This window comes from Neophocaena asiaeorientalis, unplaced genomic scaffold (genome assembly GCF_003031525.2).
Source record: "Neophocaena asiaeorientalis asiaeorientalis breed wild unplaced genomic scaffold, Neophocaena_asiaeorientalis_V1.1 scaffold135, whole genome shotgun sequence".
Lineage (NCBI taxonomy): Eukaryota > Metazoa > Chordata > Mammalia > Artiodactyla > Phocoenidae > Neophocaena > Neophocaena asiaeorientalis.
In genome coordinates, this window is record NW_020175190.1 from 1,007,932 (window position 1) to 1,025,724 (window position 17,793).

Sequence of the window (17,793 nt, forward strand, 5' to 3'; positions counted from 1 at the left end):
TTAAAAAGAAACGCCTAGAGGCATCGACCTATCAAATTTGAAGAAGATTAATTAAGGATTGGTAAGGGACAGGGACCCTAGAATTTGGCTTTTGTTCCAAGATGAAGTCAGCAGTACGGTGTTCATCTAGAACATTAAAAACAGTATTTCGCACACATAAAAATCTTGGCAAGTACTAATCGTCTGGATTCTCCGACTGGAGGTGGCGGTGAGGGTAAAGGCATAGGGTGTGTGTTTTAAACAACTAGATTAGTGAGTAAAACCTTAGGAGGTGGAAAAGTCAAAATGATGAAGCAGAAAATGTCTACAGGCAATAGATTATCATTAGTTGTAAACACGCCTATCTCTGAGGTATCCTAGAGATTAGTAAACCTCTAGCAGCCTTCTTTTCTCCCTTGCCTCCCATCAATCTTGAGATAAAGACAAGTCATCCACCAGTGTCCAAGCCCTAGCCCTGTTCCTCCTTAGTATAATTTCCAGTGTGAAAGTCACAGCTAATTAGAAGTCTAGGCAGGGCCATTAAGGAAGTGCAAGACTCAGTTTGGTGGGGATGGTTTTTATAAAGAGATTTGGAACCAGGGTTGGCAGCTGCTTCCTTAAATACGAGAATAAAAACTACAGCACTCTCTTTTCTCAAAGTCATTTTTAAAGGTGGATTGAAAAATACATATCATAAAACATAAAGTACTTTTAAAAAGGTATTCAAGAAAGACCCAATGCCAATGGGGGGGGTCACTGGGGTCATCATCACCTTATCGTGTTCATCGATGGCGCTGAGGATGACCTGGGCAGCGTCCTTGGCAATCTGAAGCTGGGTGTCTGTGACGGAAGCCCCGTGGTCCAGGATCACTACTATGTGCTTTGACTGCGGCCGGACAGTGGAGACGTAGATAGGTCTAGAATGGGGAGAAGCTCTCTGGGGTCAGTCCTGGTTTAGAGTAAAGGCCTCAACCTAACACAGCTATGAGTGCTACATATGGGCAGGCACGCTGGCCTCCCTGTGTTTCTGGGGGTTTGGCACAAGGATGGAGAGACCAGCACGGAACGAGAAACTATTCTGGTGCACTGAAAACAACACCTCAAGACAACAGCGTGCGTCTACAGAACAAGGATTGGTGACTTCTGCCTTCCAAAGATTAAAGCAACCGGGAGAAGGATTTAAGAAGCAAAGCCTTTGGAAGGCTGGCTTTTTCAGCATATGTGAAAGTCCACCCTCCCTGGAAATGGAACTGGTGGCCCCCCGGGCAGCAGAGACAGAATAGCAGGGAGAAAAAAGTCCACCCGCCAGTGCGGGGGTCCTCTGCAGATTTAGAGCTGGGCTTGGCTAAAACGGAGGCAGCCTGTCATCTGTGAGCACGCTGAGCAGCTTTGAATAGCTGGTCTGGTTTCTCTCTCCCCAGACAAAAGCCACTGCTAGGAGGGCCCTTTTCCTTTCTGTACTGAAACAATTTACACAGGTCAGCCACCAAAAGGCCCCTTATCCGAGCATTTAAAACTGTGCCATCAGATTTGTCCAAGCCAGTGATAGCCACTGTTCTTGCCAGGTTTTTGTTGGCTAACATTAAGAAAAGGGGTGGAGGTGGGGGGAACGCCAAAGGAGAAGTGCCTCCCACCAAAGCAACCTTCTGCTAGTGTGCGGTGCAGGCAGGTTTGTGAGAAGAGGCTTAATGAGGTCTCTATTCACAGTTTTAAAGCTGGAACAAATTAGAGGGAGCTTAAGAGAGCAAATCAGCCTCGAGAGAATTCTCTCCTTTATCGACACCCCTAAAACACTAGAGTGTTCTGTGAAATGTTAGATGCCAGTTGAGTCACAAAAGCCTGGGCACAAATTAAGAAATACAGGCAAAGTACCAAAAAAACTCAAAATTGGGCCAAGTTTACACTAATTGTTCTCAAGCCAAAAGTCCTACATTAATACTAAAGCACTACTATATTTTCACTAGTCAATATCATTCAGCCAAGTAGGGAAATTGGATTAAAAAAATCCAAGAGCGGTGGCTAGAGAAGCGAAAGAGGCAACAGAAAATAAGGAAATCTGTCTATCCCAACACTGACAACCATGTCGAATACTGAACTTTTAAGTCCTCCAAGCTAGATGAGTAGATTTTTTTTTTTTAATGACATACCCCCTCCTTTCCAATTCAACTCAACATAAATGAAGAGCAGAATATGTGTTCACACTGTCACAATAAATTGTTAAAAACTGCTTTACTGGGATACATAAATAGCAGCATTATATGTACAATCTGGGGCGTTCCTCATAGTGCAATTGGCTCCTTTCTGATATGCTCTGCAAACCCACTCCACACTTCAAAGGATGTGGAGACCTTGCAAAAGCCTCAGAGGTGAGAGGACAGGTCAAGAGACGGCGACAGCAATCTACGAGGAGAGGAACTCGGATTACTTAGTCAAGGGAACAGAGGCTTGAGGATTGATTTAATGCGTATTTAGGGTAGAGATTCGTGAAACCTCCCGAGTGTAGGTGAATGCTGATTTGTGACAAGGTGCTGCTTTTCCTTTTGGACCATCCCTCACAGGTGATTCATTAAAAGCAGAATGTCATCTGATCTATCTTCTTAGAAGTAAATGAGAATTAGATGGTTAATAATGTCTTTGGCCTCTCCTGAGAGATGAGCCAGACTAGAACCCAAGGTCATGGATTCTGGAACAGTCTCCAAGATGCTCAAGTCTTCACCATGCTGTCTAGGGAGGGAACGGAAGAAACTATACAAATGATACAAATGTCCCTCTAGGAAAAGCACAGAAGTAGCATTTTCCTTGGGGAAAATTTTAGATACAATTTATTTATTTTTTTCTTCCAGTTGTATTAAGATGTACTTGACATACAGCACTGTATAAGTTTAAGGTGTACAGCATAATGATTTGACTTACATACATCATGAAGTGATTATCACAATAAGTTTAGTGAATAGATATAATTTAAAACAAAGATGGAAAGAAGCTAAATTGGTGGTTTAGTCTCAAAAAACGTGGCATGAAAAGCAGGCATCTTGCATTAGTTCCAGAAGTTCTGGCATCAAACATCTAACACTGCAAAAGGGAAACTGTGGGGATTAAAAAGGAAAGTATCTTTGCCTAAGGGGTTCTGTAAATTAATGAGTGTTGTCCTAGAAATCATCTCACCATTACCGCCCTTCTAGCTAAGTGGTAGCATCTCAAGTCATTTCCTGAGAAAAGCAGCGTGTTAAGGACCCTCGATCCAGTGTTTTCTGGACAACCTTAAGACTTCTAGTAGCTGAGATTTGCATGTAAATTTCAAAAGGATGGCCAAGCATGTTATCACAGAAAGGAAAGCTGAGAATCACAAACTCTATTCTGAGATATGCTGTAAAGTCTTCCAGCGCTGCCCTTGAGAGAAGGTATTATCATTGTCTCTCAACGAAGGTGTCTGAAACTCAAAACAGACTGGGTGCTTCAAAATTTTTTATTTCTTAGTAAATACCTTGTTTTACTTGGCTTGTTAGATAGTTCTGAAAAAGTTCCAGGCTTCATCATTTGCCTTCCCAGGCATTTCTACACCCACATATGTTAAATAATGAAATCATTTCAGGATAAGTTTCTGAAACCACAGTTTGGAGGCAGAGCTGTGTGTATGAATGGGGAGTCTATATTTTATACAGATTACTCTTAAGCAGTAATTAAAACTTTGGCAAGCAAGTCAACGTACCTACTGCGATGCTCATAGCTGCCCTTACACCGGAACTTGTGTGCTGGGAAAACAGTGAAAATTCCTTCTTCTGAACTGAAATACTGCCACTTAATTCCAGGGTTGGATTTCAGGTTGTCTGCAAGAACTGGAGGAGTGGGGAAAAAGACATATAACCAACAAATCCACAGGTTCACGCAGGCACTGTGCCTCAGGCATCTGTTTTGCATAAATGGTTTGTACTATGAAGAAATCCCAGTAGGTATAAGGCTGTAAATTTTCTACTCAACATTTTCTTTCTGTCCCTTAAAAAAATACCCCATGAATAGAAAATGTAATGAATGTTTCAGTCAAGTGAAGCAATCACTCTTAACATTGTACGGTGACACTATATGTCGTGAATTACTTTTTCGGCATAAATGATTCATTTGCATTAATCTCTCTCCTCACTGGGCTGGTCCCTGTTAAGCCAGTGTATACTTGCTGGCTTGGAGTATGTTCTCCAACTGTGGAAAACAGTAATATTAATAGGCTAGTCTCCCGAGGGACTAGACCTGTGACCTTGACCTTGTTCACTTCACAATGAGGGAAACAGCATCGATAGTACTTGAAAAATGAGAACCACAATCATTCAGGAAGAGCTTCCAGAATGATTCCAACATGGCAGCACTGGAATAGAGGCCTTCCCTCACGTTATCTCACTTAATCCATAAAACAACCCTAGGATGAAGGTGGTATTATTATTTTTTTAACACCTTTATTGGAGTATAATTGCTTTAAAATGGTGTGAGTTTCTGCTTTATAACAAAGTGAACCAGCTATACATATACATATATCCCCATATCTCCTCCCTCTTGCGTCTCCCTCCCACCCTCCTTATCCTACCCCTCTAGGTGGTCACAAAGCAGAAGCTGGTATTATTATTCCCTACTTTGGAGTTGAGAAAATATGCTTACAGAGCTTAAGCAAATTGGCTGAGGCCTTGTCAGGAACTGGCTGAGCTGGGATTCAAATCTGGGTGACCTGGCTCCTGCGTTCTTTACATCAGTTGGTATTGCCTCCCTCCCTAAGTGTACTGCATCCCTGCCACTGGTTTGCAGCTGGAGTGGCAGCCACCTTACTGTGTGTGTGCAATGCTGTCCCGAAAACTCCATGAAGTCTTTCTCTCTTCTCTGATGCCCCTTCACTCTACTCCACACCACCTCATTTATGTATTACACACTACTATGTGTAGGGTACTGCTTTACATGTTGCGAGAGATACAAAGATGAGCAGAAAACAAGCCCTCCTGTAATAAGCAATACATCAGAAGAATTATATAGAGGGAAATGGAGCAAAACAAGAAAGCATGAGGTGTATTTGGCAAAAATATATATATAAAGCTCTGAATGCCACAAAGCCATCCTTTTTTTTTCTTCCTTTGGCCGTGCCTCGCAGCATGTGGGAATCTTAGTGCTCCAACCAGGGATCGAACCCACACCCCCTGCAGTGGAAGTGTGGAGTCTTAACTACTGGACTACCAGGGAAGTCCCCAACACATGGCCATCCTTTAGTCTGGCTTGGGGGTCAGCAAGCTTCTGTAAGGGGCCAGGTGGTCAGTGATTCTGGCTTTGCAGGCCATATGGTCTCTGTTCCAACTACCCAACACTGCCTTGTGGTACGAAAGCAGCCACAGACATCCATAAAGGAATGTGTGGGTGTGTTCAATCAAAGCGAATTTGCGAACATCAGTGGCAAGCCCAGTTTGGGCAGTGGTCCTCCAAGCATGCTGTGTAAAATGTACTATGTGGAGGCCTTCAAAAATATTCAGCAGTTACTCTGCCCAACACACACCGAGGAGCCATAGCACACTGTAGCCTCACACAAATCCTCGGAGTAAACAGTTATTAACCCCAAGTTACAGATAAGGAAACAGGCTGAGAGAGGTTTGTTGACTTGCTTGAGGTTTCACAGTGGACAAGAAGGGAGTCAAGCCAGTGTATGACCACAACGCCCATCCCCTCTCTCCACTCTGCCAGCCAGCCTTATCAAGGTCATCACCTGGACTCAGGCGACCACTCTCTCCGGGGACCAAAGCTGACGTGAGTGCATGTAAACACGGAAGAGGGTTTTTCTCTGCCTTGTCTCCTGGGAGTCTGAAGCTCAACCTTGATCTCATATTAGCACTCTTCTCCAGGCAGCCCTGCCAACCCAGCAATAAAAAGGCAAACACCGCCTTTGGGAGAAAGGAAAGCTCGGTGACCTCATTTAAAAGTAACATCTGTAACAATAAACAGGCTACAGTGAGACTATTAAAAGGGGGGCCAATGAGAGCAAGAACGTTTTAAAAATAAATCAGAGTTCACATAGTGCGTGATACATTTAGTCTCACCACAAAAGATCATTCTGGTTCCATTCCAGCACTAGAGCCTAAGTATTGGGCAAGGTTCCTCAAACCCTCCCGCTGAGAACTCCTTTGGTATCTGATTAAATTTCATCTGTTATTCCGCACTAGCCGAAGATGACGGCTATGATGGTAATGAGGACCTCAGGGCCCAGAAGCCTTCAATCTATCATTGTGGTGTGCACCCCAGGCAGGCGCCTCCTGACTTAGAGGTGGAGGTGGATGATAGCCCTACTATCTATGCAGAGAACCCAGAGGGGTCTTCCCCCATTCATAGGAGTCAGTTAGGCGTTCTGACCACTGGATCACTTGGGCTGGGGTCCCACACACTCAGTCTTTCCTCAGAAATGCTGGAAGCTGTCCAGGAAGAAAACCTGGGCAGACGCCCAACCTGTGAGCCCACGATGCACAGTGCTAGGCTTTAATTTATCAACGGGCAGGGTCTGTATCTGTCTAAACTGCTCTGCACACCGATCTCAGACAGACACACGTGAAGGAGGCAATGAATGTTTTTTCCTCACTGAAGCCGAACCCGAACCCCAGGACAGAAGTTCATCACACCCTCTGACATCCTCCAGCATTTTACCTCGTCCCACCTTCTAGCTAGAATTACTGTCCTAACAGGAAACTGTTGGATCCTCCATCCCTAGACTCAAAGATCCTTGAGGGTGAGATCTATATCTGAGCCTTGTCTGTTACCCCTGAAGCAAAGATTCCCAGTACTTTTCACATCAAGGCGCACGCTCTGCGTGATATCTGCAGCATACAGACTGGGAAGATCTGCATGGAAGTACTATTTCTCGAATGTTTTGATACTTTTGTTTGATAAATTCTAAAATCTTACTTTCCTCTAATGCCAAATCCAATTAAACATAAATTAAACATAGAGCAATGATTAAATAAATCAATATAGAGCAATCATAATTCTAAATATGTTTAAAAATGATAAACACTCCCTTCTCCCAACACTACTGCCAATGCAACCAGTACAAAAATAGGTAAATGGAGAGAGAAAAAGCCTGCTTGTCGGATGATTTCACGGGACTATACATGTCAAAACGTATCAACTGTATATGCTAAACATGTGAAGTTTATTAGATGTCAATTATTCCTCAATAAATTTGATTTAATAATAGTGCAAATTTATTGAGCATCATACAAACTAGTTTTTTTTTTGTGGTACGTGGGCCTCTCACTGCTGTGGCCTCTCCCGTTGTGGAGCACAGGTTCTGGACGCGCAGGCTCAGTGGCCGTGGCTCACGGACCCAGCCGCTCCGCGGCATGTGGGATCTTCCCGGACCGGGGCACGAACCCGTGTCCCCTGCATCGGCAGGCAGACTCTCAACCACTGCGCCACGAGGGAAGCCCCACAAACTAGTTTTATACACAGTTTGATGTTTTATAAAGACTCTATGAGTTTGCTATTATACCCATTTTACAGATAAAGAACTAACTTGCTCAGAGTCATAAGGGCAGAGTCATGATTTGACCTAGGTGTCTGCCTCCTAAGTCCTGGCTCTTTCCAGAACACTGTAGTGTTTCTACATGTTCATAGATACATGCTGAATGAATTGGCACTGAATAGATAAAAAATGCACTGAGTACTTCTTAAGAGGAAGAATAAATATATAAACAGGTTGATGGTTCTCAATCAGAATAATCAGTTGCATCAGTCTGTAAATATACAGTGTAAATAAATACAATTAAGGAGACACTTGACTCCTTAAGGAATGATTTCAAAATTGAAATAAGACATAAGGTTAAAGTGAGCATTTAATCTTGTGAGGAAAAACAAACTGCTGAACTGCTAAAACTGGCACACACCAGCTGGGAGTCCAATGTCATGGGCTTTACCATCGACCCCACAGGCTGGTCTACCTGGAAAATGGCAGAGACACAAGCTACAGCTTGGAAGGTAGAGTTGACGGTAATTACAGCACTCAGAACTGTGCGTGATTTGCAGTACGCGGGCCTCTCACTGTTGTGGCCTCTCACGTTGCGGAGCACAGGCTCCGGACGCGCAGGCTCGGCGGCCATGGCTCACGGGCCCAGCCACTCCGCGGCATGTGGGATCCTCCCGGACCGGGGCACGAATCCGTGTCCCCTGCATCGGCAGGTGGACTCTCAACCACTGCGCCACCAGGGAAGCCCTCAATAGTGTATTTTAGATAATAAAGGGAGTTTTTATTTGAGAGAGAAACTATAGCGCTGACACCTCTTAATTATTTTGTAGGTGCTCAACTGGTTAGAGATGTGAGCCTGATGTGTCTTTTTCTTTCACTGTCAAACTGAGCAGGCATAAGAAAGCCATTTGGACACGGGCCCAGTGCTATTTTGCACTCTTTACTTAACTTAGGTTGGCTCTTAGGAACTAGAAGGGATACCCTGGTAAATCAGATGGACTGGGAATAAGCAGCCATGGGTTAAAATGCCATCTCTGACTGGCAAGCTCTCTGACCTCCAGTTTAACTTTCTATCCAGTATCGAAAGGCATCTTTCTAAAACAGAAATCAAATCCCACCACTGATTTGCTTAAAACTGTTCAAAGGTTTCCCACATAATCATGTCTAGTATTAAATCCAACCCCATCAGGCCCTGTACCATCTGGTGCCTTCCTACTCCCCAGGCTCACCTTTCCCCTTTTCAACTCACTACATTATACGTCGAGAGCTATTTCTTTTTAGTTCTGTAAATATGCCAATCTTTTTGCAATGGAATAACTCTTCACCTTCTCAGAGAGACCTTCCCTGACCACCCTCCATTATTATCCTCCCTTAGAGCATTCAGTATTTTCCTTCATAGGAAATTTTTGCCATAGATGGCAAAAATTGGTAAGTTCGGTGTATTTATTTCTGCCGCTATTTGTTTTGTGTCTCTCATGCAGAGGAGCTGTCAGTCCCAGGAGGGCAGGGGCCAAGTCAATTTTGTTCATCACATTCCCTGGCCCTGGCACAAACCCAGTTTTTAGGAAGCACTCAGTCAGTATTTGCTGAGTGAATCAGTGAATGATGATGTTGGCCAAGGCATGTGATTTCACAATCGCCACATCTGTAAAGTAATAGATTTGGACAAGGTATTTCCAAAGACCCTGTAGAAACCCAGAGAAAAGTGGTAAGAGGGCAAAGAATGAAGGTCAATAGGAAGGAAGTACATGGATTTACAACTAGAGAGAAAGAGCTTTTATCAAGTTTATGAAAGAAAAAAGGAAGAGCATTCTCACTTCCTATTTGCTTAGAAGCTGTAGGTCAGTACTATGAGATTATTAACAGTGATTCAATACTTTGCAAAATGTCCAAACAGTACCAAGAAACATTTAAATGAGAATGATGGAGAAAACTTAATATTGGCCTTTAAAGGATGTGGAGCTCCCTGTGATGGCTCCTGTTTCTTTAAAGGCAAAACTCTCCATCCCCTTCAACAACTGACTATTTCTCACTTACATGTCTTATGCTAATTATAAGTGAAGACCAAGAATTTTGCCATACCCATTGGCTTATTTTTTCTTTGACAAACTGTCATCAGATAAGCAGCTGAAAAACCGTGCCTTTCCTCTTTCTAGGCATTCCTGTCTATTGGGTCTCAAGATCCGCCTGCACACAGTGTACTGAACTGTCTGTGGATAATTCTAACATATGGGTCCCAGATTCCACAGTCCCCAAATATTTTCCTTCCAATTTTATCATCTACATCTGACTAGTTCTTATGTCATTGGCCTCTCCAGTCAAAACAAAACCAACCACGTCCCCAAACTCCTTGCCTGCCTTCTTTAATGCTTAACCCACCAGGCCAATGAGAAAGAGCTGGATTATGAACCGCCTGTCTTTGGGCTGTGACTTTCCCAATAGTATTATCCAGAGGAAGTAGGGACAAAGGGAAAATGCCCTGTAACAGAAAGCCTGTGATCCTACTTCGAGGAACTCTGGGCTTCCCGATGCCCAGCCCAACACTGCTCAGCAAAGCACACAGAGCTATCTACTTCCCAGAGCTTGCCATATGTAAAATACAGGAGCTGTCCTAAGCACACAGAGGTGCAGACACACAAAAACACACATACTTTCCTAACAGACCAGAAATTACATAGCACCTTTCAGTAATACTCTGTGCAATTGCAATCCTTTTGGAGGGAAGTAAAATAAATTAACATCCTGAGGACTCCAAACAAAATTTCTGGCATTATACCCTATCACACCTTTCCAATTCCTACTCCTTGCTCACATCCTGAGTATCGTTTTACCACGTATTCTGGAGGGGCCATATTTCATGGATACTGTGTATGCTGTTCCAGAAGGGGCAAGCATATTGAGTGTTTGACCACGTACCAGGCACTTTGCAAGGTCTTTTATTTATATTATCTCAGTTAATTCTTAAAACAACTCTATGAGGTGGGTTTTATTTATTATTCAGGAAACCAAGGCATATAGAGGTTAATTTTCCCAAGTATTTAACAGCTAGCGAGAGCCAGAATGTGGAGGTTTACCAAAGTGATACTGTTATTATCATTTTATAGCTAAGGATATTCTGGCTCAAAGGGAGGAATTACTTAAGCTTTGGGCCTGGAATAGGATCCAGGCCACACAGTCCTCTGATTCTTCCACTAAAGCCCATTGCCGAAGTTAGGTTAATGGCAGCTGACTCAGCCTTCTCATTGTATTTACTTTAGTCTAATACTAAGGAGAGGACATCCACAAATCTCTGATTCTGTTCCAAGCTCACAGTTCATCATGTCCATTCCAAGCTAATTACATAATGTAAAATAACCAGTCCATTCTGTCCTTGATTCTGTTGAGGCAGCTTGGTCATGGGCTCAGATAATCCAGAACAAATTTCTGGGGCAATCCAAAATCAGCACAGGATCTACTGCTCTACCCTCTTCCTTTCTCAGAGACCATTCCCAGAGGATCCAAAGGTCAAGGTAGTTTCCAAACATTCATGGAAAGAATACAAGAAAATTAGCAGAGATGGAGTTCTCAAACCTGGCTGATCATCACAATCAGCTTTTGAAGCCTACAGGTTCCCAAGCTTTACCCAGCCAACATTCTGATTCACTAGGTCTGGGTTGGGGGCCAAAGAATAGGCATTTGTGTGTGTGTGTGTGTGTGGTACGCGGGCCTCTTACTGCTGTGGCCTCTCCCGTTGTGGCGCACACGCTCCGGACACGCAGGCTCAGCGGCCATGGCTCACGGACCCAGCCGCTCTGTGGCATGTGGGATCCTCCCGGACCGGGGCACGAACCCGTGTCCCCTGCATCGGCAGGCGGACTCCCAACCACTGCGCCACCAGGGAAGCCCCAAGAATAGGCATTTTTGACAAAGCACTTCAGGTGACCCTGGTGATCAGCCAGGTTTGGGACAACTCAACCAAGATGTTAAACTCCATTGTCCTGTCTGTTTCCTTAGCTCCACTTGCTTCTCAGACTGACTCTCTCTCTCTCTGTGTGTCTTCGGCATATAAATATTTTCAAGTTGCTCTAACTTAAAAAACTATTATCTGCAGAACCATCCCTAAATCCTACCCCTTCCTAAGTTATCAGTGACCTTTCACCTTTTCTCTGCCAATCAACCTTTTACCTTTTCTCTGCCAATCAATCAGTGACCTTTCAACTTTCTCTGCCGTGGACAGTGGTCTCCACGGACTCTCTGCTTCTTGCCGTCCCATTAACCACTCATCTTGGATGAGGCCATGCTTGCTTAGGCCGTGGCCCCTCTCCACGACCCCTCCCACTTTTGGACGACCTAGTCTACTTCCAGTTTTCTCTTTTCCCAGGCTAACTACTCTTCTATCCATTCTTCACAAAGCTCTCTTGCCTGCCCTGCTTAAAGTCTGTTAGCTGCTTGACTTCAAGCTAAGAAACATATCAAAACAAAAACCAAACCAAACCCAAAGCAAACTCCTCAGACTGATATACAAGGCCCATTAAAATCTGGCTTAGTGCTACCTTCATTTTCCGTTACTTACTATATTCCCTTCTCCACAGTGGTCGGCACGTTCCACAGATTCTGAAATGGGAAATGTGCTTGCCACAAGCACGTCACCTAATTCCTACTGTCTTCTAAGACTCAACTCAACCTCACGATTTGGGTCAAGTGCCCCAGGCTTACCTTTATCATGACAGCATTTAGCACTGCATCATGACCATTTGTCTGTTGATTTTTCTCCTCATTCCTAGTGCCCTCAACACACATAGGACAAGGTTGTGAGCTCTCTGAGGGGAGAAATTCTGTCTTAATTACCCTGGTGTGTGCCACAGTAACTACGGTAAAGCTGTCCCCTGAGAGAAGCTTGTTATGAGAGAGAGAGAGATAGAGTCAGGGTTGGTTCTGGTCTCAAGCTTTGGTGAGGAACAAAATGAAGCTGCTGCTAACTAACATATGGAACACGGGCTGGGGAGGAGGTTTGGGTGGGAAGAGAGAAGGTGATAGGTTTGGTCAGAAGAGACTGAAGTGTTATTAGGCAGAATACAGCAATGGGGAGAAACGCCTTCATCTTAAGCAGTCTGCTGTAAGGAGCACATCGGACAAGGAATCAGGACATGTATGTTTAGTCACATCGATACCAACAATTTGTTGTTTGACTTTAGGTAGGTCGGTTAATAGATCCTATCTAGTTTAGGTAGTTAGGCTTGTTTCTCATCTATAATATTGAGTAAACATTTTTCCTTGGTATCCATGGCAAGACTAAGACAAAACTATGTAGCGGTGTATGAGGTACCCAGGAACAATGGACTGATTTTCTTGTGTGCATTGCATGTTTGAAATCACCACAGTTAGTTTCATGTAAACAATACGATTCATCTGGATAGTCTGTCTCTATACCTGAGACATTTATATGTGCTGATCTGCTGTCAAGCTAAGAAGGCCAGGCCTGACTTATAGCACATCACGACTACATTCTTCTCTTCACTAAGGTCCTTCCAAATGTCTCGATTATTCCATTACAAAGATGAGACAACAAAAGTACAAAGGAAATCCTAGTTCTATTCATTCATTTATTCATTCAATAAGCATTTACTGTGTACCTGCTATGGGTAAAGCACTGGACTGAGCACCTGGCATACAAAAAAATTAATGAAAAGAAATAGAGCATCAAACAGATGTTCAATATAAAAACAAATTAAAATTCTATAATAAGAATGTACCATAGAATAAAGTAATGAAGAGTTGCAACTGGGCCAGCACAACTCTGAAGGGTCACCCCAGCCTCTAAGCTCCCCTGGGGTGGGGCTGAGGACTCCACTGAGGCTGGATCTCAGCCCATCTTCCCCTACTGCTCAATCCTGCTTCCTTCCCTTTCCCCGCAGACTGCCAACCTCCATCTCAGAGTCTGCCTCCTGGTAAACCCAACCTGCTACAACAGACAAGGAATTCTTACCGAACAAGAGCAAAGTATGGAGGAGTAATAGAACCTGGAGATTTGAAGCAATGAAAGGGATTCCCTGAGGATACAGCTCAGAGGGCTAAAGGAAGAGGAGCAGAAGATGAATTTTAAAGGCTTCCACCTTCATCTTAGAGGTAAACTATCAGAGGTTTTTGAGAAATGGAGTTACAGAGCAGATATTTTCGGAATACCTACAGTGTGTAGGATACATTGAAAATGAGAAAGAATAGGAGAAGGGGAAAACTTTTGGGAGGTGGTTTCTACATTAATTCATCTTCTAGAAAGGCAATGAAGATTTAAGTTTATGGTGTTGGAGTGGAGAAAACAAAGGGGATTCAAGACACACCTTTGAACTATGGAATCTAAGCTAAGTTTCCCTTCAATGAAAAGGGTAACGAGGGACTTCTCTGGTGGCGCAGTGGTTAAGACTCCGCCCTCCCAATGCAGTGGGGCCGGGTTTGATACATGGTCAGGGAACTAGATCCCACATGCATGCTGCAACTAAGAGTTCGCATGCCACACTAAGGAGCCCTTGAGCCTCAACTAAGGAGGCCACCTGCCACAACTAAGACCCGGCACAAGCAAATAAATAAATAAATAAATATTTTTTTTAAAAAAGGATAACGAGACCTACATCACCACTGGATGTGATGAGAAGGAAGAGGGACACACAGGTAAATGCCTAGCCAGGTGTCTTGTACATAGTAAATACTCGGCAAATATTCATTCTCTCACACTCTCATTTGGTCAAAACTGTTAAAGCCTGAAGTACTGGGTAGAAAGAGGCAAGGAAGAATTTCCAGTGTAACCAGGAGAGGGGTACCCAGATTGGGGAGTAAGTTTAGAGGAAAGTGTTCTTGTTTGTTTGACTGTTTTAAATTTTGAGGTAGCTACAGGATAATCATGGAGAGATGTGTCCCCTGAAGTTGGTTCCTCAATAAATGAACTCAGAAACAGGCCAGGGCTGGAGACAGAGATTTCGAATTGAGTAGCATGTGGTAGGAGTGGGAGTACTGCATAAATCGAGGACATTCAGGGAGATAACACTCAGTGAGCAGAGGGAGGTGGTGAAGAGAGGACACGTGGGGACATCCACTTTAGGGAAAAGGAGCTCAAGAAGAAGGATGAAAAGGCCTGGACAGAGAAGTCCGGGGATAAATGGCACAGGACAATTTTATAGGAACTAAGGATTACAGAGTTTCAAAAAAGAAGCTTACATGCCAAATGTTATATAGCGGTCAAGTGAAACTGTGGAGGGGTCCCTTGAGATCCTCCAGGGAGCAATGATATAGTGAAAACCTGGGACAGTCTAAATGTTGAACTGGAATAGATTGGTTGATTCAACAATGTTACACACTGCTACAATGATAGAGATGTATATTTATTTACATAGACACAGAAGAATGATTTGCTAAGTAAAATCATTTAAAATCAGAATACATTTGCTAAGTAAAAAAACAAACAACAAAAAACCAGGCTGTATCCATTATGATCATAGGTATTATGGAAAGAGTATATATATACTCTTTCCATAATGAATATATGTGGCTAATAATCTTCTGAAATCAGTGTAATAGGGTTTTTGTGAGAAACTATAAGATGAGACTTTAAAGTAGCTCGCAATATAGGAATAGAGCTTGAAGGGGAAGCAAGGTGAAGAAAAGGGCCCTCTGTTTGTGTACTTAATTTTGTGTATATACATACGTACACCCACATACATGAATGTAAACGGAACCATATAACCTCAAGAATCTAGATTTCTCAGTGACTGAATAGTTTTTTAGATGTTACAAAAATAATTACCAATCTTTTATAATACTAATACAATCATGAAGCTGGAGTAATTAGGCATTAAAAAAAACCCTAGAAATTCCTGTTTTTTTTGATTTTTATTCTTTTATTATAGATAGAACACAGCTTTACACTGCATTGGTATTAGCATTTTTTTTTTTTTCTTTTGCGGTACGCGGGCCTCTCACTGTCATGGCCCCTCACGTCGCGGAGCACAGGCTCCGGACGCGCAGGCTCAGTGGCCATGGCTCACGGGCCCAGCCGCTCCACGGCATGTGGGATCCTCCCGGACCGGGGCACGAACCCACGTCCCCTGCACCGGCAGGCGGACCCCCAACCACTGCGCCACCAGGGAAGCCCGGTATTAGCATTTTTAATAGATAATTTTCAAGCTATTTTAAAGAAAAGTGGAAAACCTATAGCACAGAGCCAATCTTTGTCGTTCACAGAAGGAAGCAATGAAGCCACTGAAATTAACAGCGTGGTCCATAGCCGCCAGTGCCCACCTGTACCTCCTGCAGCATTTCCTGCTGTAACGTGACTTAAAAACTCCTCTTTCACCCCGTGAATCCTGTTTCTCAATGAAGACGGCAATGTGACCAAGATCGAAGTTTGCAACTTCAAATGCTCTTTAAATCAAATACAATAAAGAAAGTCCAGACACCTTTTCTTCTGGTGAGGAAGACTAACTCCCACTTCCACTCTCACCTCAACTGTGTAACTCAAGAGAGCAAGAGGCAACTTTCCTTGGATTCTTCAAATAAACTCTCTTTAGGGATCAGGCTACGCACAAGAAAATAGCTCAGCAGGAATTTTAAAAGAGACAGAGAGAGAGAGAGAGAGAGAGAGAGAGAGAAAGTGAGAAACTAGAGATAAAAGCAGGAAAGACCCTGAGCAAAACATGACCAGCACCATCATGTAACACATGCACTGTCAAACGTTAGTTATTTGAATGGATTCAGGGGCAAGGAGTCAATTTAGAAAGTAGAGATCTGGCAGGGATGGTTTTAAGACAAAGAATACACATGTGTGTTGGATGGATGGACACATGACCCAGTTTTGGATAAATGAAGCTAAGAATGGTTTACAGTTTGTGCGAGTCTGTTTCCAGCTAGGCTGAGAGGCAATCTGAAACTGTGTTATCAATTAGGGACCCATTGATGGATTATATACAGTCTAAGGCTGGACATCTTACAGATGTAAATATCAGACATGTGATAGCCTACGAAGCACATTAATTCTGCTCTGAAAAGGGGCATGAGCTGGAGAGGCGGGAAAGGGGAAGCTCTGAGGTCACCCTCCACCATCTCCCATTCCTCTCGTATTACAAATGAGTGCTCAAGAATGTGGACTTTGGGATGCAGCCACTGCCTGGTGGAATGTCACAAAACTTCAAATACAAGCAAGTCAGTTCTCAGACACCTGAATATTGCCAAAAATGGCTTGTAAATCTAGCTACGTCAACTGTGCCGAGAACAACTCCTGTCAGGTAGGACGTTAGACTTGAGACGTGCTCTTGGAAACAGCAAAACTCAAGATCTGATCTTTAACTACATACCTCTGCCCTCACCATCCTTTTCCTCCCCACCTCTCCCTTGACAAATAAAGACTGTAATAAAATAGCATATTGTCAGGATTCCCAATTATTTGCGCAGCTAAGCTCTACCCTAAACCTCTGTCACAGAAGAGAACTCTTAGTGTAACTACCAGGTCTTCAGTGCCTCCCCGTCCCCATCCCACCCCCACCACTGGCCTCACTCTCAGCTGATGGTTTTGCTTCCTACTTCTCTGAGAAAACGCAGTTATGAAGGGCATGTCCCCAAGTTCCCAACATCACGTCGGTCGTTATGGGCATCTCCACATGCCCCCTCTTTCTTCCCTCCTCTCATTAAAAATGAATGCCCTGTGCTTCTACATCCTCTACTTGGAATCCCACCATCTCTTGCCTAATCAAGGAAAAGACTCCAGCAATTGTCTCTTTTCACTCCTTACTTTTCTCTACTGGATCCTTCCCTTTGGCACATGACCTTGCCATAATTTCTCTCAATTTAAAAATATTCTCTTGGGGCTTCCCTGGTGGTGCAGTGGATAAGAATCTGCCTGCCAATGCAGGGGACACACGTTCGAGCCCTGGTCCAGGAAGATCTCACGTGCCGCGGAGCAACTAAGCACGTGCACCACAACTGCTGAGCCTGCGCTCTAGAGCCCATGAGCCACGACTACTGAGCCCGCGTGCCACAACTACTGAAGCCTGCGTGCCTAGAGCCCATGCTCCCTCGTCAAGTTCACCAATAACCTCTATATTGCTAAATTCAATGGTCAGTTTTCTTAGCCCTGGTCTTAGTGGGCCATCTTAGCACAGCTGATCTCTCCCTCCTTCTTGAAACACTTTCCTCATTTGGCCTCAGGGAGATGGCTCTCCTGTTTCTCCCACCAGACTGACTGCCATCTCAGATTTTGCGACTGCTTCCTTCTCGTGTCAGTGACCTCTAAGTGGTCAAGTGTCCCAAGACTCAGTCCCTGGACCTCTACTCTTTTTTATTCATAGCCACTTGCTATATTATGATCTTATTGAGTC

General features: G+C 43.8%; 1 protein-coding gene across 2 annotated transcripts in view; it reads right to left on the reverse strand.

Moving 5' to 3' along the window:
* Positions 1–17,793, reverse strand: part of CACHD1 (cache domain containing 1) — a 125,098-nt gene that overhangs the window by 54,840 nt on the left and 52,465 nt on the right. For both annotated transcript variants that reach the window (XM_024764775.1, XM_024764774.1), the window contains 2 exons: positions 3,689–3,815; positions 752–896 (listed from right to left, as the gene is read on the reverse strand). In XM_024764775.1, coding sequence (XP_024620543.1) covers positions 752–896; positions 3,689–3,815 — 272 coding nt within the window. The remainder of the gene's footprint in view (positions 1–751; positions 897–3,688; positions 3,816–17,793) is intronic.